This window comes from Capra hircus, chromosome 4 (genome assembly GCF_001704415.2).
Source record: "Capra hircus breed San Clemente chromosome 4, ASM170441v1, whole genome shotgun sequence".
NCBI lineage: Eukaryota > Metazoa > Chordata > Mammalia > Artiodactyla > Bovidae > Capra > Capra hircus.
The window spans coordinates 114,657,382-114,683,761 of record NC_030811.1 but is presented as its reverse complement, the minus strand read 5'-3'; the positions used below and the strand labels follow the sequence as shown (position 1 = coordinate 114,683,761).

At 39.4% G+C, this 26,380-nt stretch overlaps 1 protein-coding gene across 1 annotated transcript in view; it reads left to right on the top strand.

Annotated features, from left to right (window-relative positions):
* Positions 1-26,380, top strand: part of ZPBP (zona pellucida binding protein) — a 128,577-nt gene that overhangs the window by 22,604 nt on the left and 79,593 nt on the right. The window contains exons 4-5 of the mRNA XM_018047531.1: positions 3,119-3,268; positions 19,629-19,847. Coding sequence (XP_017903020.1) covers positions 3,119-3,268; positions 19,629-19,847 — 369 coding nt within the window. The remainder of the gene's footprint in view (positions 1-3,118; positions 3,269-19,628; positions 19,848-26,380) is intronic.

Here is a 26,380-nt window from a genome sequence, read left to right as displayed (position 1 = left end):
TTCCTGTCTCCTATACAATGTCATGAACCTCATTCCATAGTTCATCAGACACTCTATCTCAGATCTAGTCCCTTAAAACTATTTCTCACTTCCACTGTATAATCATAAGGAATTTGATTTAGGTCATACCTGAGAGGTCTAGTGGTTTTCGCTGCTTTCTTCCATTTAAGTCAGAATTTGGCAATAAGGAGTCCATGATCTGAGCCACAGTCAGCTCCTGGTCTTGTTTTTGCTGACTGTATAGAGCTTCTCCATCTTTGACTGCAAAGAATATAATCAGTCTGATTTCGGTGTTGACCATCTGGTGATGTCCATATGTAGAGTCTTCTCTTGTGTTGTTGGAAGAGGGTGTTTGCTATGACCAGTGCATTCTCTTGGCGAAACTGTATTAGCCTTTGCCTCGCTTCATTCTGTATTCCAAGGCCAAATTTGCCTGTTACTGCTGGTGTTTCTTGACTTCCTACTTTTGCATCCAGTCTCCTATAATGAAAAGGACATCTTTTTTGGTTGTTAGTTCTAAAAGGTCTTGTAGGTCTTCATAGAACCATTCAACTTCAGCTTATTCAGCGTTACTGGCTGGGGCATAGGCTTGGATAACTACTATATTGAATGGTTTGCCTTGGAAATGAACAGATCATTCTGTCATTTTTGAGACTGCATCCAAGTACTGCATTTTGGACTCTTGTTGACCATGATGGCTATTCTATTTCTTCTAAGGGATTCCTTCCCGCAGTAGTAGATATAATGGTCATCTGAGTTAAATTCACCCATTCTAGTCCATTTTAGTTCGCTGATTCCTAGTTAGCACTTGGCTTTTAGCAATTCACTGAAGCCTTTCAGCCAGTTTTGAAGCAAATGCTTGGCTTCAGGCTCTCCTTGTAGGCACTGTACATTCCTAGATTTCAGGTGATTGGTGGCTCTACCTGCCTGAGGGGTTTGATAGATTCAAGAGAGTTCATTGATTGACACTTTTCCCTTATTGTTATATGATATTGATGCTCTTATATTTACTCTCCGTATCTGAGCAGAAAGGAAAAGTATAAACCTATTTTTTGAAAGAGTAAGCTAAAATGAAATTGTACTTAAATTCTGCCATGTTATTTTAGAGAGCTCTGAGGCATGGGTTTCTAGAAATTGAATCCAGCTCTAAATTTTTAGATGATTAAGCTAAATTCTAGAGAGAGAAGTACAGAGTTTAGTTCAATTATTTATTGACTGTTGTTATGTGAGTTCTTATAGTGATATGTTATTGTGTTTTGACTTGGCATCCCATTTAAACTTAGTTATTTAAAAGTCAGTTTGGTAAGTGGTATTTGTTAAGTGGATTCTTCTCCTGGCTGTGATATCATCTGGGCATTTCTTCAAAGTGTGCAACTTTTAAATGTTTTAAAATAAGAATATAGCTGGAGAGTATTTTCTTACAAATTGTATGATACTAGATTTTCTGGTTGTCATTATATTTACTGTTGTAGTAGGCACTCATATATATAAATACATTTTTAAATTGATGCTTCTGTTTTGGGAAATTTCTGTTTCAAATTAATGCCAGGGAATACATAGCCTCATTGATGACATATTATTCTAAAATTTCTTTACAACTTGTGAGCACCTTTTATCATATGATATGATATCAGTCTTTGCTGAAATACAGTGTATCAGGCACTTGAAAAACTTTTATCTGTTCCAAAAAAGAGACAATATGTTATGATAAATATATACTCTTTCATTAAAAGATATTCATGAAGAAATAGGCAATACAATAGAAATGGATTCTAAATTTATGTCACATTTTTCAGCTTCATCCCGGATATAGAAATGGGAGTTCTCAAGGCATAATGCTCTATGTAAAGCACTTGAGGGCAGGTGTATCCATCTATTCATTTCTCCTTCAATATCTGAAACAGGGCTTTGCATGTCTAGAAACCAAACAAATTGTTAGTGAAAAATTAATGATGAAAATTGCTTAATAATAACTAATTTTTTGTCTTATTTTGAAGTAATTGCTTAAAAATAAATTTCAATTTGACAGTTATGGGCAATAAATTATTTTCTTAAAATAGAAAATGATGAGCAATTATTTACTGAGATAATATTTTCAATTCTTATGAATGGTTTATTAAATTATTAAGTAACTGAGTTTTAATGTCTAATAATTTTTCTATTGCAGAACCATGGTTATGAACTTTCAAAATAACAACCTTTAATTGCTTAGTGACTTAAAGCTTTTTCAAGTACTTTAGCATTCCTTGTATTTGTTATACAAAAACAATTCTATAAGATATATTATCATATTTTATGATTCTTTGTTGTACAAATGAAGGAGCTAGACTTCAAAAAGATTAAGTGATTCTCCCTTAGTTACAGTTTGTGAGAAAGGTACACCTCAAATCCAAGTCTTAATCCTTTTAAATCAGGCTTCTTTTCCATCACATAACATGGGTTTCTCCCATTTGCTACTTTAAGTAATGTTGAAGTTGCAAGAGATCTTACATCCAGTTCTGACTTCTAGAACAGCAGTTCTGGTTGTGACTCTGGGCATGAAGTTATCCAACCTATATTTTCTTTCTTGTGCAACCCTTAGAGTTGTAATCCAACTTTTGCCTAGTACCTGTGTAATGACAACCAATCCCTAGTTGTCAGTGATTATATTGAGTTAAATCTTTGTTCCAGATACGGTGTTTCATCCCTTTAATATATAGTTTATATGCTTACTGAGAACATAACTCATCTATAAAATATTTATATGCATATATATAGATATAGTTATTTGACAGTATATATAAATAAATACTATTTGATATGTTTATGAATGTTGATCATGCGGTCTCAATGCAGCAGGCAGATTAGGAGCACATCATGTATGTGTGATTTTTAGCCTCTTAACACTTGGGCAGGTACACACTTCATGAACTCTGATTAGTGAAATTCTGACACTCAGAAGTACATCTTGGCACCTAGTGTCAAGAAACACCAGACACAATGACTGTGTTCCCTCGACTTCTTTAATGTATAGCAGGTAAATTTGGATAGCTTTTCTCTGTTTAGGAAATAGCTTGTTATTTTGTCTCAGTCTCATGTTATTTAAGCCACTGACCACTGTATCTTCTTATTCTACTAGAAAACAGCACTGCACAAATCACCTCCACAGGAAGCCTTGTATTCCAGAACTTTGAGGAAAGCATGAGTGGTGTTTACACATGTTTTCTGGAGTATAAACCTACTGTGGAAGAAGTCATTAAGAATCTCCAACTGAAATATGTTGTATATGGTAAGAAGAGGTTTTAGTTCTAGTTTAACATTTCTTAATGTTTTCAAATATTTGCATATTTTAACAAGTTTGTTTTAAAGGGATTTTATTATTTTTATTCTTAAAGAAAAATATATGCCTGGTTGTATTTTGCAAAGTGCTTTGGAAGGAGTTAGTGGTAAGTGAAGATCTTTTATCTTTAGGAGAATGTTGACTTTTACAGATCAATTTAAGACAGTGACTAAAAACAGGATGGTAGAGAAGTCATGTTTTCAGAGTATGAGGGTGATACTGTAGTCTGTTCTGCTTTTAAATTCTTAGTATCTTTTTTGATAGTTCACTGCCATTCTCCTGAACAAAAACATGAGTTGCCACTGTGCGTAAAACCCTTTTGTGAAAACAGTTGGATCTGCTGATATCTGAGACCAACAGCTGAATTACTAGTGGAGTGGCCAGGGGAACAGACTGAATGGAGGTTCCGTCTCATTGGTGGGACCTACATATGGAGACAGAGTCATGGTCCTCAAGGATGCCCTTGTCTTACCTTCAGAGTTTCTAAACCTATTACCCTACAGTAGCAGGTTTTATAGGTACAATTAAGTGAAGATCTTGAGATGAGAGAACATCCTTAATTACTTCAACTGGCCCTGGGCAGTCATAAGAGTCCTTAAAGAGGAATGCAAGAAGGCCAAAGGCAGAAAAAAGAAAATATGATGAAATGAGAGGCTAGAGGGAGGGGCCGCAAGCCAAGGAGGCGGCAGATCTCTAGATCCTGGAGGTGGCCGAGAAGTGGGAACCCCATGGAGCTTCCAAAGTGAATGTACCTTGATTTCAGTCTTGTAAGACTCACGTTGAACTTCTGATCTCTAAAACTGTAAGATAATATATTTGTGTTATTTTAAATGACTATGTATGTAGCTTAAGAAGTTAATATACCATTGGAAGCAGTAGGAAACTAATGTACCACTGTTTTCACAGCTGGGATATAGAACAAATGGCTGAATTATTAATAGTTTCTTGATCATTTTTTGGTCACTAAAAAACACTATCCCATATATCCAAAGAAAGACATAATTTTCATGAGAAATTGTATTAACTTTGTTCGGCAAATAATTTGTTTAAACTTTATAATCAGTCACACTTCATTTTTGTTATAGTTTTTTTCTATAATATATGATATAGACTTGCTATAGCTCCAGTTGAGCTATTTCAAATCCTAAAAGATGATGCTGTTTAAGTGCTATACTCAATATGGCAGCAAGTTTGGAAAACTCAGCAATGGCCACAGGACTGGAAAAGGTGAGTGTTCATTCCAGTCCCAAAGAAGGGCAATGCCAAAGAATGTTCAAACTGTTGCATAATTGCACTCATATCACACGCTTGCAAGGCAATACTCAAAATTCTCCAAGCCAGGCTTCAACAGTACATGAATTGTGAACGTCCAGATGTTCAAGCCGGATTTAAAAAAGGCAGAGGAACCAGAGATCAATTGCTTAACATCCGTTGGTTCATAGAAAAAGCAAGAGAGTTCCAGAAAAGCATCTATTTCTGCTTTATTGATTATGCCAAAGCCTTTATTTGTGTTTTATTGATTATGCCAAAGCCTTTGACTGTGTAGATCACAACAAACTGTGGACAATTCTTCAAGAGATGGGAATACCAGACCAGCTCACCTGCCTCCTGAGAAATCTGTATTCAGATCAAGAAGTAACAATTGGAATTGGACATGAAACAACAGACTGGTTCCAAATCAGGAAAGGATTATATCAAGGCTGTATATTGTCACCCTGCTTATTTAACTTAAATGCAGAGTACATCATGAGAAACGCTGCACTAGATGAAGCTCAGCTGGAATCAGGATTGCCGGGAGAAATATCAATAACCTCAGATATGCAGATGACACCACCCTTATGGCAGAAAGTGAAGAGGAACTGAAGAGCCTCTTGATGAAAGTGAAAGAGGAGAGTGAAAAGTTGGCTTGAAACGGTCCCATCACTTCATGGCAAATAGATGGGGAAACAGTGGAAACAGTGACTGATTTTATTTTCTTGGGCTCCAAAATCACTGCAGATGTTGATTGCAGCCATGAAATTGAAAGACGTTTGCTCCTTGGAAGAAAAGTTATGACCAAACTAGATAGCATATTAAAAAGCCTAGCCATTGCTTTGCCAACAAAGGTCCATCTAATCGAAGCTATGGTTTTTCCAGTGGTCATGTATGGATGTGAGAGTTAGACCATGAAGAAAGTTAAGCGACAAAGACCTGATGCTTTTGAATTGTGATGTTCGAGAAGACTCTTGAGAGTCCCTTGGATTGCAAGGAGATCAAACCAGTCAATCCTGAGGGAAATCAGTCCTGAATATTCATTGGAAGGACTGATGCTGAAGCTGAAGCTCTGATACTTTGGCCACCTGATGCAAAGAAGTAACTCACTGGAAAAGACCCTGATGCTGAGAAAGATTAAAAGGCATGAGAAGGGGATGACAGAGGATGAGATGGTTGGATGGCATCACTGACTTGATGGACATGAATTTGAACAAACTCTGGGAATTGTTGATGGACAGGGAAGCCTGGCATGCTGCTGTCCATGGGGTCGGAAAGAGTTGGACACGACTGAGTGACTGAACTGAATTGATGATACAGATATGTTATTTTATGTAGTTTATAGCAGCTATACTTTGGCATCTCTCATAAGGGTATTTTCACATAAGCTAAGAAAGGTAATAGTGCTTAAAATGAATGTTAATTTATAGTAAGGAAAATTATAGCTAATATTTGCTGAGCATTTACTATGTGCCAGGTAATGCTGTGTTTTTATGCATAATTATAGTAAGAGCAAAACGCATATATTACTTATTTTTTCAAGGCATTCTTTTTAGGTTTTTAAATTTATTTTTGGCTATGCTGGATCTTCATTACCGTGCATGGGCTTTCGCTAGTTGTGGGGAGTGGGGGCTAGTTTCCAGGTGCAGTGGGTGGGCTTCTCATTGCAGTGGCTTCTCTTATTGCAGAACATGGGTTCTAGGGCTTGATCTCAGTAGTTGTGGCACATGGGCTTAGTTGCCCTGCAGCATGTGGAATCTTACCAGACTAGGGATCAAATGTGTGTTCCTGTATTGGCAGTTCGATTCTTAACCGTGGGACCACCAGCAGAGTCCTTCAAATTTTTTTTTTCTAACTTCCCTTTTGATTTCTTCTTTGACACATTGGCTGCTTAGAATTATGTTCTTTAATTTCTACACATTTGTGAATTTTTCATATTTTTTTCTATTACTCTAATTTTATTATATTGTAGTCAAAGAAAATAATTTGTATTATTTCAGTTGTTTAAAATTTATTTTGATTTGTCCCTTAAAATAGTTTCTATCCTGAGAATGTGCCATGAGCTCTTGGGAAGAATGTTTATTCTACAGCTGCTAGATGGAAAGTTCTGTAGATATCATTTATGTATATTAGGTTTGGGCATTATTTACGTGTTGTATGTCCTTGTTGATTTCTGCATAGTTGTTTATTATTGTAAGTGAGGTATTGAATTCTCCAATATTTTGAATTGTTCATTTCTTTGATTATTTCTATCATTTTTTTGGCTATCATTCTTTTTATGCCTCATTTTAGTGCTTTGCTCTTAGATGTTTGTGTTTATATTTTTCTCTCTTCCTGATAGGTTGTCTTTTTTAATCATAAAAATATGTTGCCCTTTATCTATGGTAGCATTTTTTGTTTGTTCTAAAGTTTACTCTGCTTGACAGTTGAATAGCCATTCCTACTTTCTTGTGATTGTTGTATATATGGTGTATTATTTTCCACCCCATCACTTTCACTCTATTTGTATCTTTGCATCTAATGCGTGTCTCATGTAGACACTAAGTTTATTACTTTTTAAATCCAGATTCTCAGTCTCTGCCTTTTGATTATATAATTTAATTCATTCACATTTAATGTTATTTATACAATTGGGTATACTTTATCATTTTACTTTATATTTCCCTGTCTTGCGTGTTGCTCTATTTCTCATTCAGTTCAGTTCAGTTCATTAGTCGTGTCTGACTCTTTGTGACCCCCTGAGCTGCAGCATGCCAGGCCTCCCTGTCCATCACCAATTCCTGGAGTTCACCCACCCAAACTCATGTGCATCGAGTCTGTGATGCCATCCAGCCATCTTATCCTCTGTCGTCCCCTCCTCCTCCTGCCCCTAGTCCCTCCCAGCATCAGGGTCTTTTCCAATGAGTCAACTCTTCGCATGAGGTGGCCAAAGTATTGGGAGTTTCAGCTTCAGCATCAGTCCTTCCAATGAACACCCAGGATGGATCTCCTTTAGGATGGACTGGTTGGATCTCCTTGCAGTCCAAGGGACTCACAAGAGTCTTCTCCAACACCACAGTTCAAAAGCATCAATTCTTCGGCACTCAGCTTTCTTCACAGTCTAACTCTCACATTACATCTTGTGAATTAAGTGAATATTTTCTAATGTAGCATTTTAATTACTTTAGTGATATATGCTCGATATATTTTAAGTCATTTTCTTATTGATTTCTCTAGAGATTACCACATATGTCTTAACCTATCAGAATCAGCTTGATAACTTAATTCTAGTGAGATATAGAAACCTTAAACTCATGTAGATGCATTCCTTTCCCATGCTTTTTGTGGTATATTATAAATATTATATCTGTAAGTGTTGCAAAACTAACAATACATTTCTATATTTATTATTTTGTATAATTTTATATATCTCAGAGAAGCTGAAATTAGAACAAGTGTATACTTATAGACTTTTTTGCATTAATCTTCTTATTTATCATTTTTAGTTTTCTTAAATTGTTCCTATTTTTCCAAGCTTCCATCTGTAATCATTTCTTAAGCTAGTACAGCCTTGCTTCTACCTACTTCCTTTTTGTTTCTATTGGAAAATCTGTATGTTTGGTCCCAGTGATAACATCATACACAAATTCTTTCATACAATTGCTTTTTAAATCAGTAAAGAGGAAAAGTAGAAATAAGCACTTATTCTGTCTTTATAATTACATAATTTACTCGTGTACCTTGTTTTTCATGTAGATCCAAATTATTGACTGAGGTCATATTCTTTCAGTCTTGAAAATTCAAGAAAATTTGAAAATTAATTAGTTTTATCCACTTTGATTAAAATTTGGTATTGGGAAGTTTGTGAAAAAAGTTTTAAAACACTTGGTCAAAAATCATCAGTCGCTGTGAGGCAATACTTATTTCTTAACCAGAGTTACAAGAACTAACAAAAGTAAACAGAGACTCACTTAAAGGCAAAGACCCTGACGTAATCTGTTATCAGAAATGACATCCCAAGAAGACTTTATTTTCTAAACAGAAAAAATTGATCCAAGCCTTACCTTAGCTTGCTCCCAACATAATCAGTTGACCCAACTAAATTCAATCCAATCTTAGAAAATCATGATCGTGCATAATGTTTTCAATACTTTTTCATAAATTCTCATGCCTTCTTTTACTGAAAACATATCTTACTTTCCCTAAAAGATTTTTCCACACCAAATTACTTTTCTTGCTGACAGATTTTCAAGAGATCAAAAGTCTAGTAAACCTAGGTACAACAAAAATATTATGCTTAACATTGATGACTCCTGAGACTGTATTATGTCTATATTAATCTATATTAATCAAACCAACAAGCTTAAGCTACCTTCAGTACCAGATGTCAGTTTGGTACTGAATACTTTCCAGATGACTTAAACCTGAAATTCATTCTGGCCAAATTACTTTATATATCTGAGTATTTATATAAGCACTTAATTTCCCTTAAGTCAATTAAATATAGCTTTTTTTGTGAATTAACACACACACACAGAGGCCTCATAGTTCCTCATCCAAAATGTCAGCCATGAATCAGTTACAGCAATGTAAAACCCATCTGTCTGCAAAAGAGTTTGGTTTAAATTTGGATTTCTAGCAGATGGGACAAATCAAGCTCACTTCTCTAGATGGCTAAATCTGTTTCACTAGTCTTTAGGGAAAAGATGCTCAAAGTTTTTATTTTTCCTTGACAAGTTCCAAATTATTTGCTCTCTTTTTCAAAATTTGCGTTTTAAAAAGATAGCATAGAGAAAGGTTTCTAGAGAAAAACCAGGTAGAATATTTGCATCTCAAAGGCACAAGTAAATCCCTCCTAGGATAACTTTGTTTCCCCTTTGTTTAGTACTTACAAGCCTCTTAAGATAGATGGGGAAGGTTTTGGGAGTGCTAAAAATATTGGTGGGTTTTGAATTATTTTTGGAGCTACACCTCTGGTTCTGTAAAGACTAGATTTGTAAAACAAGGAAAGTTTTTTTTTTTTTTTCTTTTTTCCCCCTTTTAAAAAGGATTGGGTGGCTTCTCAGTGATACTGAAGGACTAATATACCCATTTACCCATGTTGGGATGTTTTACTTTCCCTCCTGTAGGTTAGGGGAGAAGGCTTCTTTGAAATTTCTATCCAGGAAGATCCCCTGGAGAAGGGAATGACTACCCAGGGTGGTATTCTTACCTTGAGAATCCCATGGATAGAGGAGCCTGGCAGGCTACAATCCATGGGGCTGCAAAGAGTTGGACACAACTGAGCGACTGAGCAACGCACATACACATGGTTAGCTTAGTTCTATCAGTGGCCTGCCATTTTGGTACTCTATTTTCAAACACTTTTGGGTATCCTCCCTGGCTTTAAGAAGCTTCCCACATGGCTCAAGTAGTAAAGAATCTGCCTGCAATGCAGGAGACACAGGAGATGTGGGTTTGATCCCCAAGTTGGGAAGATCCCCTAGAGGTGGAAGTGGCAACCATTCCAGTATTCTTGCCTGGAAAATCCCATGGACAGTAGAGCCAGGTGGGCTACAGCCCATAGGGTTGCAGAGTTGGACACGAATGCGCATGCACATTCGTGTTCAGACCTTCGATCTGAGGAGGCTTGCCTACAGCCTCTCCCATTGGCACCCTCTGCTTGAATTCTGTAAGCACACAGGTGGAACCATTCATGACACTACAGTGTCTGGGTTTGTCCATTCAAAGGCAAATAGATCCTGGGAGTCTGGGTGCAGGGAAGAAAACCACCTTTAGTTCTAGCACTGTGAACCAGTTCAGCCACCCATAGTTTTACAGCTTAGATGGGCTTGTCAGCTGAAAGAGATGTGCAACTTGAGAGTAGTGAGTCAAGTTTTATTTGGGGCAAAATGAAGATAGCATCCCAGGAGGTAGCACCTCAAATAGCTCTGAGAGACTGCTCCCAAGAGGCAGTGGGGGAAGGTCAGTATATAAAATTTTGGTGAAGGGGGAGTTCAGTACAATTAAGCACTCAATTTATAAGAGATTTTCTGCTAGTCATGAGATGCTGATGTCCTCATGAAGGGATTTAGTGCTTTTCTAGATATGAAGAGATGCAAAGATTGGGATCATGAGGTCAGTTCCTGAAAATATTTAACTATCTATAGAGCTGTCCCACCAGACTGCCTGGAGCGCAGAGTGCCTCACGGCACCCTGAGCTCCTTCAGGGGTGTTGAAGGTCAGCAGCCGCGGCACAGGGTTCAGTCTCCTCAGGGGCAGATGGCAGGCGCTCTTGCTCAGCCAGTGGCAGTGCTCTTGGCAGGTGTCATCTGTATCTGACAGGATGGAACGGTGATCTCCTCTAGTCTGAGACTGTGTTAGATTCCTCTGGCCAAGACCAGTTGTTTGTCCTAGTGGCTGCCATCTCCATAAGGATCTCCAGCTTGGGCTGTTTTCTGGAATTTAGTGAGCAAGTCCCTTCCTGACAAGCAGATGGGGCGCTTGGATGTGAGCAGAAATGGATGTGCAAAGGTAAAGCCTTCTAGCAAGCAGTTGAAGGGAGGGGTGGATTACTTGGTTTGGGCTTTCTGTCAATCCCTGTTATACAACACTGAGAAGACAAGGGTCCAGGGACATCAGTTAGCACACAGTAGACTGCCCCCATATTTAGTAAGAAAATGACTTGCCTGCCTGCTACATCAAAGATTATCAGAGGTTCCTCTGGAGAAATGACCAGGTATCCTTTGGGAGCCAGGGAAAGTCCTGGGCTCCAACATTTTCAGTCCTCTTACCATCATTGGTTTGGTAGCCCCAGGTCCCCTTTGGGACTGAGGGCGGTTCCTCTTCCAGTGATCTTCTCATTTTCATATCAAGCAGAGTCCCAGTGGACTTTTCCCATACAGGCAGCGTTTGTTTTTCCAGTCACCCTATTGGCCACACTTAAAACAGCAGATATTTTCTCAGTGAAACAGTGGCTCTGATCCAGGCTTATTCGTTCTTGTCCTCACCATGGGTTTTCACAAGGATGGGTAACCCTGAGGTGGTGCAGGGGTTAGGGTTGCCTCTGGTAATTGTGCTGTTAACTTTTGAATCCTTTTTGCCTTTTCAACCCTATCACTATTGTTAAATACCACAAAGGCCAAATCCATGAGCTGATTTATGGGGGTCTAGGGTTTCACTTTCACTTTTCACTTTTCACTTTCATGCATTGGAGAAGGAAATGGCAACCCACTCCCGTGTTCTTGCCTGGAGAATCCCAGGGACGGGAGAGCCTGGTGGGCTGCCGTCTATGGGGTCACACAGAGTTGGACACGACTGAAGTGACTTAGCGGCAACAGCATCAGGGTTTTCAGGTCCCCGGATGGGAGTTACAGATAAATGGTCCAGATGACTGTCCCCACTCAGAACTGGGGGGGAGCAGGATTTCCCAGCTGTCGATCTCAGGGAGGTGAGCTTGTAAGGGGATCATCTGAAACATCAGGCTCCTGAAGGGGAAGAAGGTACTTTGAAGGGATGTGAACCAGGCATACCTGGCTGGAGTTCTTCAGACCTGGATTTTGGAGCAGGGTCATGGACCTTTGGATGGATGGGACTTACTCCCCCTGCCATTTTCCTTTCCTTTTACAAAATAGGCCCAGCTGCAAGATGGTATTGTAATTCAGTCACCCAACTTTTTTTTTTTTTTTTTGCCACATCTCTTGGTTTCCTAGTGTGTATTGAGATCATGCAGTATTGCAAAAGAAAATTAATTTCTTTTTCTTAAACCATCCTGTCTAAATTTTCTCCAGTTAGCTAATATGAATCCTGGCAGGGAGTCCTTCAGGATGCTTGTAGTTGCCCGCATCTTTTGTTGGGATGCTTTGATAAGACGGGTCTGATTGATCCTTGTCAGATGGTAGTCATTTGTCCTGGCATTCTCCCAGTGTCAACAGTGGGGTCCCTGTGAACACCTGAAATGTGCCACATTGGTTAGCCTGAGGAGGCCCCTTGGATTAGTTAAGAAAAGGAATAAAAGGCAGTGGGGGAAGAAGCAACCAGAATCCCAGGGCCTAGATCCTTTAGAGACAGAAGGAGGAGACCTCCCTGAGCCAGCTGAACAGATTACCTTTATCACTGAAAGAAACAAATAGAGCTGAAGGGTATCTCTCCTCAGGATGTGGTCCATGTGATGTTGAGGAGGGCTGTTGTTGCTCAGTCAGTAAGTCATGTCCACTCCTTGCGACCTCATGGATGGTAGCATGCCAGGCTCCTATGACCTCCACTATCTCCCAGTTTGCTCAATCTTCTACCAATTGAGCAAACTCTGGGAGATAGAAGAGGACAGAGAAGAGCTACCTCTTCATAGAATTAAAAGAGGCAAAACCCAATCTGCCGGCAAAGCCAGCAAGCAGGAGCAGGGATCACTAGATAGTCCAAGAGGTCAAGAGAGAAGGAGGATACGAGAGAAATCTAGGACCGCAGGGAAGGTGCACAGTCATGATGCTTCCCAAGAGACATTTGTAAGCCCACTACCTCCTCTCAGAGGTTGGTGAAATCTGCATGTGACCTCCACGAGATAAGTGCTCACCCACCCTTCTGTTCAAGGGTGTCTGGGCGCCCCACCAGATGTGACGCTTAAGAGGAAGCATGACACCTGGCTTGGTATCACAGTTGATGATGGGGCTGAAATAAGGAGGAAGGCTGAGTGGGACTAGGAAGGTGCGCAGCTGCAAGCTTCCTAGCAGGGAGGACCTGCAGCCCTCTGGAGGGAAGTGCTTGTCCACAGCGTTCCCTTGGGGGTGCAGTGATGCTGTAAGCCCCACAAGTGTTCGGGGAGGGCCAGGCTACAAATCTGGAGAAGGATTCAGGGAATTCCCCAGTTTGGGCCCTCTCGTAGTTCCAGCATCCTGGAACTGGGGCTGGGATGAAGGATGAGCAGGGAGGGGAGGAGCCACAGGAGAACTCACCCAAGCAAGTTGTCAGTTGCGTGTGACAGTCTTTATTTGAATGTCCGGTGGTCATCTTGTGGAGCTTCTCAAGTTCACAGAGATAGAACGATAGAGGAAAGCAAAAGATTGCGGGCCCTTGGCCTTGTGGGCTCCTTCACAGCCAGAGAACTGGTCTCTGCCAGATCCTGCAGGCAGCATGACCTACTACCTAAGGGGCTGCTTGAATCTACATGGCTTGTGACAAGTCCCCGTCACCCTTCAGAGGGGGAGCTGTAGCCCAACAGGTGGATGGAGATTACGCTCTTTGAGGCCTCTGTGGGGCTCTCTATTTGTGGGGCATGGGCTTTCTAGTTGTAGTGTGTGGGCTCTCCGGTTGTGGGGAATGGACTCAATTTGTGGTGTGTGGGCTCTCTGGTTGTGGGGCATGGACTCTAGTTGTGTAGCATGGACTCTAGTTGTGGTGTGTGGGCTCTCTGGTTGTGGGGCATGGACTCTGTTTGAGGTGTGTGGGCTCTCTAATTGTCATGTGTGGGCTCTCTGGTTGTGGGGCATGGGCTCCTAGTTGTGGGGCATGGGCTCCTAGTTGTAGGGCATGGGCTCTCTAGTTGCGGGGGATAGTCTCTCTACTTATGGTACATGGGCTCAGTAGTTGTGATGTGAGAGCTTAGTTGCCCCTAGCCATGTGGGATCTTAGTTTCCTGACCAGGGATCAAACCCATTTTTTTTTTTTGCATTGCAAGGTGGGTTCTTAACCACTGGACCACCAGGGAACTCCCCTAGAAATGTCTGGGGGATTTTAATTGTTGATTTTTATATTTAATTCAATGTGTCAGAGAGTGTGGTTTATATAATTAATTTTTAAATTTGCTGATTCCTTTAGAATCTCTAAAAATCTTGCCCCTTGACTATTTTTATTTCTGAAATACTAATTAAACATATTTAATCAGTTCAGTTCAGTCACTCAGTCATGTCTGACTCTGCTACCCCATGGTTTGCAGTATGCCAGGCCTCCCTGTCCATCACCAACTCCTGGAGTTCACTCAGACTCATGTCCATCGAGTCAGTGATGCCATCCAGTCATCTCATCCTCGGTCGTCCCCTTCTCCTGCCCCCAATCCCTCCCAGCATCAGAGTCTTTTCCAGTGAGTCAACTCTTCACATGAGGTGAACAAAGTACTGGAGTTTCAGCTTTAGCATCATTCCTTCCAAAGAACACCCAGGGCTTTCTCCTTTAGAATGGACTGGTTGGATCTCCTTGCAGTCCAAGGGACTCTCAAGAGTCTTCTCCAACACCACAGTTCAAAAGCATCAATTCTTCGGAACTCGGCTTTCTTCACAGTCCAACTCTCATATCCATACACGACTACTGGAAAAACCATCACCTTGACTAGATGGACCTTTGTTGGCAAAGTAATGTCTCTGCTTTTTAATATGCTGTCTAGGTTGGTCATAACTTTCCTTCCAAGGAGTAAGCGTCTTTTAATTTCATGGCTGCAGTCACCATCTTCAGTGATTTTGGAGCCCCCCCAAAATAAAGTCTGACACTGTTTCCCCATCTATTTTCCATGAAGTGATGGGACCGGATGCCATGATCTTCGTTTTCTGAATGTTGAGCTTTAAGCCAACTTTTTCACTCTCCTCTTTCACTTTCATCAAGAGGCTTTTGAGTTCCTCTTCACTTTCTGCCATAAGGGTGGTGTCATCTGCATATATGAAGTTATTGATATTTCTCCCAGCAATCTTGATTCCAGCTTGTGCTTTTTCCAGCCCAGCGTCTCTCATGATGTACTCTGCATAGAAGTTAAATAAGCAGGGTGACAATATACAGCCTTGACGTACTCCTTTTCCTATTTGGAACCAGTCTGTTGTTCCATGTCCAGTTCTAACTGTTGCTTCCTGACCTGCATACAGGTTTCTCAAGAGGCAGGTCAGGTGGTCTGGTATTCCCATCTCTTGAAGAATTTTCCACGGTTTATTGTGATCCACACAGTCAAAGGCTTTTGCAAAGTCAATAAAGCAGAAATAGATGTTTTCCTGGAACTCTCTTGGTTTTCTGATGATCCAGCGGATGTTGGCAATTTGATCTCTGGTTCCTCTGCCTTTTCTAAAACCAGCTTGAACATCTGGAAGTTCACGGTTCACGTACACAGTTATTAGGGTTTCTCAATTTATCATCCATATTTTTGGCTTATATAGTATCAATATATGCAGATCTTTAAATGTTTATAGCCCAGTGTTTTAGGTATCTTTACGCGATTTGTCAAACTGTTCTTCAAGAATGTGATGTCTGCAGTTCAGCTAGTCTGTTCACTTCATGTTTTAACTTTGGTGCCATTTGTTTTTCTGTTTCAGTGACTGTACTTTCCACCTCCAGCATTTCAAGTTGGATCTTTTTCTCTAAAATCTCCACTTATTCTTTAGTCATGTCTACTGGGCTTTGTTCTGTAATTTCCTATTCTTATTTACTACTTTAATACTTTGAGATATATTTCTTAATTTTGTTTTTAAATTTTCATAATATGTGTGAAAACTGTTTGTATCCATATCCTTCACAAAAATAGGTGTTATTGCTCTTTAATTTGTATAGTGAGTATAAAACGCTATGCCACTATCATGATTGCAGTTTGCCTAGTACTAGTATCTCTGAGCATCGTTTTCTGTGTTTATTATTCCTTCTCAGATGTTCTATTTCTGTTTTTTACCTGTTTTTCTAAGTTGTGTTCTTATCAATTTCTAGTAAGTTCAAGTACTCTAACTCTGATTATGTATATGAGTAGTTTTCCAGTAGTGGTCTAGGGACTCCTGGGAGTCCTGAGTCCCTTTCAAGGGGTCAGTAAGGTGAAAACTATTTTGTAATTATACTATGATATTATTTACTGATTTAGCTGTGTTGAGATTTGCAGTTATAGTAGGTAAACTACTGTGGAGTAATCCACAGTCACCCAAAAAAGCTGTTAAAATGTTTCTTGCCAACCAACTACATATCTCTGTGAGGCAATAAACCAGCATGTCACATGTCATTGAATGCACAAGCTAGTGTATGAATCCAGCTAACTTCTCTTAAACCAGACATTAAACAACTTTTCAAAGTATAAAACAATACTACTCTTCTCATTGATTCTTTTTGAAGAGTGTTATTGTGCCTAAAAGGGTTTTTTAATATTACGGCCTGATGAGTTTTTACCATCTTAAATTTGATTAATAAACATTTTTAAAGTTTTTCAGTTTGAATATCTAGTAATTTAAATATTGGTAGCTACATCCTACATAAAAGTTTTTTGATGGGTTCTTAGGGGTTTTTAAGAACGGATATAAAGGGATCCAGAAACCAAAACTTTTGAGAACAGCTCCTGTAGATTTTTCTGTCATTTTTTATCATTTTTATTTTTCTAGAGCCATATATATCTATCATCATTTAAAGCTTCTGATTTTTGCATGAGGATTTTATTTTGTAAATTGTTGCAAGGATTCCCTGCAAGGACTTGGAGTTATAGTCGTGGCTAAGGTGAGGAATACACAGTAGGAGCAGCATGGGGATCGGCATGGACTGAACCTGGAGGAGCCCCATTCAGGCCTCCTGTGCTCTGTCCTTCCAGTGTCAGGCCACATTGAAACTCTCCCTTATTTAGTGGTGAAAATCCAGTAGCCTGTGTGCTGACTCTACCCAAGCATTGATTGGGAGCTAGTCATAGAGGCTGACAGCAAAAGTCCCAGACTTCAGAGGCGCAGGGTTTACTTCCTCGGGTGGGAACCAGTTTTATCGTGGGGAACAATGCCTGTTCAGGTGGAAATGTTTACCAGCCAAGGGCCAGTCCTGTAGGCAGCCTCCAGCCTGCAGTGTTCTCTTTTACACAACGTGTTAATAACTCTTTGACACCTACACGTGGATCCTGAGTTGCTGTGTGTGTTAATGTGTACTTCTCCCAAAGTTAAGGAGCACTCTGCAGCAGAGGATACTCTTGACACAGTTTTTGAGAGCTTTTTGCAAGTATTGCGGCTTATATTCAGGCTTCTTTCTATGGAAGGCAGTAACATGATACATGCCAGAATTCTTGAAAGAAAAGGGAGTTCCTTTTTGATCCATGAATAGGGAACACTTGCTTTGCAGTCCTTGTGGTGAGCCTTGCCCCAGCTTTCAGCTTCATCTAGTGAGGTTCACCTTTTTTTTTTTTTTTTTGAGGTTCACTCTTCTACATGGTGCTTGTATCACATCACATAGCTTTAATGTGATCAGTCATGATACAGTCATTATAAATCAATTATCATATAGCAATGTATGTATCAGTAAATGTATGATAAGTTTTTAAGATTTATGTTGAAATGTGACATTTTCAGGTTTCTTATTCACAGTTTCATGGACCGTTTTGGTGTGGGGACACAAATCTTTCTTCGGCTTACAGAGCACTGTCCCTTTTTGTCCCTGATTAATTTCTTCTCTTTCTGTCCTTTCCTGGAACTCCTTCAGTTTGACATTGTATATCTCGGATCTCTCTTCCTTTTCCCTTTCTTTGCTCTTCTAATTTTGCTCTGTACTACACAAGAATTCTATTACTTCATTTACAAACATATAATCATATTTTTAACCTCATTTTCATTTAATCAGTTACTTTAAAAATTTTTAGTATTTGTATTTTAAAATTTTTCCAGAATTATTTTCATATTTACCATCTCCTCTCTCCTACAATAGCTTCATACTAGTTTTATGGATATATTTTCTATATTTACTAGTTAGAGTTTTAGATATTTACAAATGATTCCTACATTAATTTCTTTTATGTTATTTTCCCTTGTTTTTTTCATTTTCACATTTTTCTTTAATGCTCCTGTATTTCCCCAGAGTTGGTTAGGAAAATCTGGTTTTCATTCATGGTTGTAAGTGAAACTGGTAGTTTTCTCACTAATTATAAGCTGTCTGATGTCAGCCTTGAAGACAAAGCCTGACAGTAGCTCAATCTGTGCATTTACCTTTGGCTCAAAGGAACAGGTAGGAAAGTGAACGGTGGTGGCTGTCATCTCAGTGCTGGTGGTGAGTGTCGCTGCGGCCTGAGAGCCGGGAACAGGCCCGTTTTAGCAAAAATACCAGCAGAGCTCCCTGTCTTGGAAAGTAAACTTTTCTGATTTTTAGTATTGTAGATTTATCATTTTTCTATTTCTTGTGTCATTTTAGTGCGATTTTGAAATGGATAGGGGGAAAAAGGCATTCTTAGTTTCAGATGTTATAATTAAACTCAAGGGACTTCCTGGGTGGCTCAGAGGAAAGGATCAGCCTGCCAAGCAGCAGACACAGGTTCCACCCCTGGATTGGTAAATCCCTTAGAGAAGGAAATGGTAACTACTTCAACATCCATGCCTCGGAAATCCAATGGACAGAGAAGCCTGCTGGGCTAAGTCCATAGGATTGCAAAAGACATGACTTAGCGACAAAACAATAGTTGAACTCAATACAGCTTGTAGATACATTAGAAGCATGCTTTATTTATTTATTTATTTTTGCCTATTGTTACCTGACTAATTTCTTCTAAGATAAATATTTGAACTTAGAGAAGTTTCCCTTCTGAGTTTGAGGCATCAAGACATGGTAATAAAGGGCGTAGCCTCTGGGCCAGGCTCCTGAGCTGGAGTCTCAGTTTTCATAGCATAGACATTAGGTATGTTATGTAATCCCTGCCTCCCTCAGTTTCCTCATGATAGATGTAAAGATTATCCAATATTAATAAATTAAAGAGATTTAAATGAGTTACTGTTTGTAAATTGCCTCTAACAGTGCCTATAAGTCACTTGTAACTGCTAGATGAGTATTTGTTAAATTAAAAATAATATGTATATACAGCTATATATATAAAAGCATACAGTTGACATTTGAACAACATGGGTTTGAACTCTGTGGGTCCAGTCATACATGGATACTTCTAGCAGCAAACATGATCCACCCCCTGGGATGCAGAGCCCTGGATACAGAGAAACAGGTAAGGAGGACTGACTATAAATTACACATGGATTTTTAACTGTGACTGGCTGGGGGGGTGGAGGCGGGGTGTTGGCATTTATAACCCTGTGTTGTATCATTCAAGGCTTAACTGTATTATGAATTTATTCCAAATAATAATTTGTCTTGAAGAGTTGAGATGTATTTGAATTGCTTAAATAACCGTCACTTTAATTTTTTGCAGCTTATCGTGAGCCGCATTATTATTACCAGTTCACAGCTCGATATCATGCAGCTCCCTGCAACAGTATCTATAATATTTCTTTTGAGAAGAAACTTCTTCAGATTTTAAGCAAACTTGTTCTTGACCTTTCATGTGAAGTTTCCTTACTTAAGTCTGAATGTCATCGTGTTAAAATGCAAAGAGCTGGTTTGCAAAATGAATTGTTTTTTACATTTTCAGGTAAGTATATGCAATTCTTTAAGGAAAACGAAGTTAGAATGTGAACTAATTCTAGAGATGTGTTGTGAATTACCAGAAGCGTTTTTAGAATGTAAATACTATAGATTTGAATGTTTCATATTCTTTACTTTCATGTCTTAGTCCTAATAGCCCTCAAATAAATTTGTTAATTCATGTACTTAATGAAAAGTTTGGATTCCCAAATAACTTAAACATTGCTATCATAATTTACTAGAGAATAGAATTTAATATAAGGAATATCTATCACAGTATTTAGCTACCAAAATTTAATTTGTAAAACCATATAATTATATAATAAATAGGCTAATAGTGTAGAACAGAGAGAACGTTCTAACAGCTTAGTGTGTTTTTCCTAATAGTGCAGAGTAAAAGCCCAATATTTTCTGGAAAACCAAGAATTGGACTTCATATCCGAGGGCTTAGATTTATAAAGGGTCTGTTTATGAGTTAGCATTTAGGAATAACCACGCATATTTTTGATGAGTCCCGGGGGCAGTCTCAGTGTGCTGTTTGCTGTTTCCTTTCTTTCTTCCTTACTCTCTGTCCTTGATTCATCTATTCTCGGTGTTTGATTGCACCTACCCGTTTCTCTGATATTCCCTTTGCCTTTTTTTGGTACATCTAGAATTGAATGATTAGGTATGAGTGAGAGATGTGAGGCTTTCAGGGAGAAGAATATGTTGGGTTCAACACCATTTTCCAGTCTTTTGTCTTCTTTACTCATTTTCTCTTCTGCCGAAAACTTTGAGAGTTGTTTTCCAGTGTCTGAGGCAAACTATGAAAGACGAATTATGACAGATGCTTTCCTTAGCTTATCACAGACCCGCTGTTAGCATTCATAAGAGTTATGGGGTGTTTGTACCTGGTGTATTTAGTAAGTGCTATCAGTAGGTATTTAATATTTACTTTTATATTTTTAATTGGATAATTTCTTTATAATTTTGTGGTGGTCTCTACTGTACACCAACGTAAATCAGCCTTAATTACATATATATATATATATGTATTCCCTCCGTCTTGTGCCTCCTCTCCATTCCAGTGCTCAAGGTCATCACCAAGTGCCGGACTAGGCTCCCTTTTTAGCTTGCTGCTAGTTATCTGTTTTACAGGTGATAGTGTATATATGGGAACTTCCCTGGTGGCTCAGTGGTAAAGAATCCGCCTGTCAGCGCAGGAGACACAAGAGCACGGGTTTGATTCTGTGTTGGGAAGATGACCTGGAGAAGGAAATGGCAGCCTACTCCAGTATTCTTGCCTGGAAAATCCCATGGACATGTCAATGCTACTTCCTCAATTTGGCCACCAGTCCAGTCTCTATGTTTGTTACTCTCTTTCTTCTCTAAATAGGTTCATCAGTACCATTTTTCTAGATTCCATATATGCACATTAATAAATGATACTTGTTTTTCCCTTTCTGACACTAAAACAGGCTCTAGGTTCACCCACCTCACTATAACTGACCCAAATTGTTCCTTTTTATGATGAAGATCATGGCATCTGGTCCCATGACTTCATGGCAAATAGATGGGGAAACAGTGGAAACAGTGTCAGACTTGATTTTGGGGGGGCTCCAAAATCACTGCAGATGGTGACTGCAGCCATGAAATTAAAAGACGCTTACTCTTTGGAAGGAAAGTTATGACCAACTTAGACAGCCTATTAAAAAGCAGAGACATTACTTTGCCAACAAAGGTCCGTCTAGTCAAGGCTATGGTTTTTCCAGTGGTCATGTATGGATGTGAGAGTTGGACTGTGAAGAAAGCTGAGCACCGAAGAATTGATGCTTTTGAACTGTGGTGCTGGAGAAGACTCTTGAGAGTCCCTTGGACTGCAAGGAGATCCAACCAGTCCATTCAGAAGGAGATCAGCCCTGGGATTTCTTTAGAAGAAATGATGAAAGGAAAGCTGAAACTCCAGTACTTTGGCCACCTCATGCAGAGTTGACTCATTGGAAAAGACTTTGATGCTGGGAGGGATTGGGGGCAGGAGGAGAACGGGACGCCAGAGGATGAGATGGCTGGATAGCATCACTGACTCGATGGATGTGAGTCTGAGTGAACTCTGGGAGTTGGTGATGGACAGGGAGGCCTGGCGTGCTGTGATTCATGGGGTCGCAAAGAGTTGGACATGACTGAGCGACTGAACTGAACTGACTGACTGATGGCTAATATTCCATTATATACATGTAGCACAACTTCTTTATTCATTCACCTGTTGATGGACTTTATTCATTCACCTGTTGATCTAGGTTGCTTCCATGACCTGGCTGTTATGTGGTGCAGTGAACATTGGGGTACATGTGTCATTTTGAATTTTTGTCATCTCAAGGTATAGGCCCAGTACTGGGATTTCTGGATCATTAAGTAGTTTTATTCCTAGTTTGCTAAGAAATCTCCATACTGCTTTCCGTAGTGATTGTATCAGTTTACACTCCCACCAACAGTGCAGTAGGGTTCCCTTTTCTCAACATCTTCTCCAGCATTTACTGTTTGTAGATTTTTTGATGATGGCCATTCTGACTGGTGTGAGGTAATAAACTCATTGTAGTTCTGATTTTCATTTTTCTAGTGAGCAACGTTGAGTATCTTTTCATATGTTTATTGTCCATCTGCATATTATCTTTGGAGAAATGTCTGTTTTGGTCTTCTGCCCATATTTTCATTGGACTGTTTGTTTTTCTGATATTGAGCTGTATGAGCTGCTTATAATATCTTAGAGATTAACCCTTTGTCAATTGCTTCATTTGCAATTATTTTTTACCATTATGGGAGTTGTATTTTCCTTTTGTTTATTGTTTCCTTTGCTGTGCAAAAGCTTTTAAGTTTAATTAGATCCCATTTGTTTATTTTTATTTCCATTACTCTAGGAGGTGGGTCAAAGAAGATCTTGCTGTGATTTATGTCAAAGAGATATTGCCTAAATTTTCCTCTAAAGAGCTTTACATTTTCTGTCTTTACATTTAAGTCTTTAATCCATTCTGAGTTTATTTTTGTGTATGATGTTAGGAAGCATTCTAATGGCATTCTTTTACATGTAGCTGTCCAGTTTTCCCAGAACCACTTATTGAAGAGCCTGTCTTTTCTCCATTGTATATTCTTGCCTCTTTTGTCAAACATAAGGTGCCCATAGGTGCATGGGTTTATCTCTGAGCTTTCTATCTTGTTCCATTGGTCTATATTTCTGTTTTTGTGCCAGTACCATACTATCTTGATGACTGCAGCTTTGTGATATAGTCTGAAGTCAGGAAGAGTGATTCCTCCAGTTGTTTTTATTTCTCAGGATTGCTTTGACTCTTTGGGTCTTTTTGTATATCCATACAAATTGTGAAATTTTTTGTTTTACTTCTGTGAAGAATGCCATTGCTAGTTATATAGAGATTGCATTGAATCTGTAGATTGCTCTGAGGAATCGTTCCATGCCTGGGATAAACTCCACTTGATCATGGTGTATGATCCTTTTACTGTGTTTTTGGAGTCTGCTAGAATTTTGTTGAGGACATTTGTGTGTATGTTCATCAGTGATATTGACCTGTAATTTTCTTTTCTGTGGTATCTTTGTCTGGTTTGGTATCAGGGTGATCGTGGCCATGTAGAATGACCTTGGGAGTTCTCCTTCCTCTGCAGTTTTCTGGAAGAGTTTGAGCAGGATAGATGTTAGTTCTTTAAATGTTTGGTAGAATTCATTTGTGAAGCCATTTGGCCCTGGGCTTTTGTTTGTTAGAAGATTTTTCACCAAAGTTTGGATTTCAGTGCTTGTGATTGCTCTGCTCATATCTTCTGTTTCTTCCTAGTTCAGTCCTGGAAGGTTGTACTTTAAAGAATTTGTCCATTTCTTCCAGGTTGTTCATTTTATTGGTAAACTATTGTATGTAATAGTCTGTTAAGATTCTTTATACTTTGGCATTGTCATAACTTTCCCTTTCTCATTTTTAATTTTATTCATTTGAGTCTTTTCCCTTTTTCTTCATGAGTCTGTCTAATGGTTTGTAAATTTTATCTTCTCAAAGAACCAGCTTTTAGTTTTATTGATCTTTGCTATTGTCTCCATCATTTGTTTTTCATTCTTTTCTGCTCTGATCTTTATGATTTCATTCCTTCTTCTAACTTCAGTTCAGTTCAGTCACTCAGTCATGTCCGACTCTTTGTTACCCCATGAATTGCAGCATGCTAGGCCTCCCTGTCCATCACCAACTCCCAGAATTCACCCAAACTCATGTCCATTGAGTTGGTGATGCCATCCAGCCATCTCATCCTCTGGCGTCCCCTTCTCCTCCTGCCCTCAATCCCTCCCAGCATCAGAGTCTTTTCCAATGAGTCAGCTCTTCGCATGAGGTGGCCAAAGTACTAGAGTTTCAGCTTTAGCATCATTCCTTCCAAAGAACACCCAGGACTGTTCTCCTTTAGAATGGACTGGTTGGATCTCCTTGCAGTCCAAGGGACTCTCAAGAGTCTCCTCCAAAACTACAGTTCAAAAGCATCAATTCTGTGTTGCTCAGCTTTCTTCACAGTCCAACTCTCACATCCAAACATGACCACTGGAAAAACCATAGCCTTGACTAGATGGACCTTTGTTGGCAAAATAATGTCTCTGCTTTTGAATATGCTATCTAGGTTGGTCATAACTTTCCTTCCAAGGAGTAAGCGTCTTTTAATTTCATGGCTGCAGTCACCATCTGCAGTGATTTTGGAGCCCAAAAAAATAAAGTCCGACACTGTTTCCACTGTTTCCCCATCTATTTCCCATGAAGTGATGGGACCAGATGCCATGATCTTCGTTTTCTGAATGTTGAGCTTTAAGCCAACTTTTTCACTCTCCTCTTTCACTTTCATCAAGAGGCTTTTGAGTTCCTCTTCACTTTCTGCCATAAGGGTGGTATCATCTGCATATCTGAGGTTATTGATATTTCTCCCGGCAATCTTGATTCCAGCTTGTGTTTCTTCCAGTCCAGCATTTCTCATGATGTACTCTGCATAGAAGTTAAATAAGCAGGGTGACAATATACAGCCTTGATGTGCTCCTTTTCCTATTTGGAACCAGTCTGTTGTTCCATGTCCAGTTCTAACTGTTGCTTCCTGACCTGCATACAAGTTTCTCAAGAGGCAGGTCAGGTGGTCTGATATTTCCATCTCTTTCAGAATTTTCCACAGTTTATTGTGATCCACACAGTCAAAGGCTTTGGCATAGTCAACAAAGCAGAAATAGATGTTTTTCTGGAACTCTCTTGCTTTTTCCATGATCCATCAGATGTTGGCAGTTTGATCTCTGGTTCCTCTGCCTTTTCTAAAACCAGCTTGAACATCTGGAAGTTCACGGTTCATGTATTGCTGAAGCCTGGCTTGGAGAATTTTGAGCATTATTTTCCTAGCATGTGAGATGAGTGCAATTGTGCAATAGTTTGAGCATTCTTTGGCATTGCCTTTCTTTGGGATTGGAATGGCCACTGCTGTTTTCCAAATTTGCCATTTAGCGATATGTAAGTTTAAAGGATTTGATGTATGTATATATTGCAAAATGCTTACTATGATATATTATATACTGTGATAAGGTTAAGCACATTGATCATCTCACATAGTTCCCATTTATTTATTTCTGCAGTAATGAACTTTAAAAATCTACTCTTTTAGCAACATTCAGATATACAGTACAATATTATTCCCTGGTGGGTCAGTTGGTAAAGAATCTGCGTGCAGTTCAGGAGACTGAGGTTCCATCCCTGGGTTGAGAAGGTCCCTTGGAGAAGGAAATGGCAATCCACTCTTGTATTCTTGACTGGGAAAGCCCGTGGACAGAGGAGGCTGTCGTTCTACAGTCCATGGAGTTGCAAGAGAAGGACAGGACTTAGTGACTAAACCACCACTGTTATTAATTCTAATCACTGTGCTCTACATCAGGGCTTCCCAAACCCAAACCCCTTGTCTTGTTAGGAAGTAGTCTGCACCGCAGGAATTGAGTGGTGGGTGAGTGAGGAAGCTTCATCAGCTGCTCTCCATCACTCACATTACCACCTGAACCATCCTCACCTGGATCTGTGGAAAAACTGTCTTCCATAAAACTGGTCCCTTGTGCCAAAAAGGTGGGAGTAGGGTACTTTACATCACATCCTTGAACTTGTTTGTATTCTTCGTCCTCTTCCATTCATTTCCCTCATCCTCCGCCTCTGGCAATCACCAGTATGTTCTCTTTTTCTAAGTTCAGTTTTTTGAAGATTCTGTGTGTGAAATCATATAGTATTTGTCATTGTCTGACTTGTTGCACAAATGCCATTAAGTTTTATCTATGTTGTTACACGTGGCAGAATGTCCTTCTTTTCTTATGGTCGAATAATATTCCTGTTTCATGTGTGTGCACCATTTTTTTTTATCCGTTTATCTGTTGATGTACTCCCGGGTTGTTGTCTGCCTAAGTATGGTAAATAATGCTGCAGTGAACATGAGAGTACAGATATCTACAAGATAGTGATTTCATTTCCTTCAGATATATATCACTTTATATCCAGAAGTAGAATTTCTGGA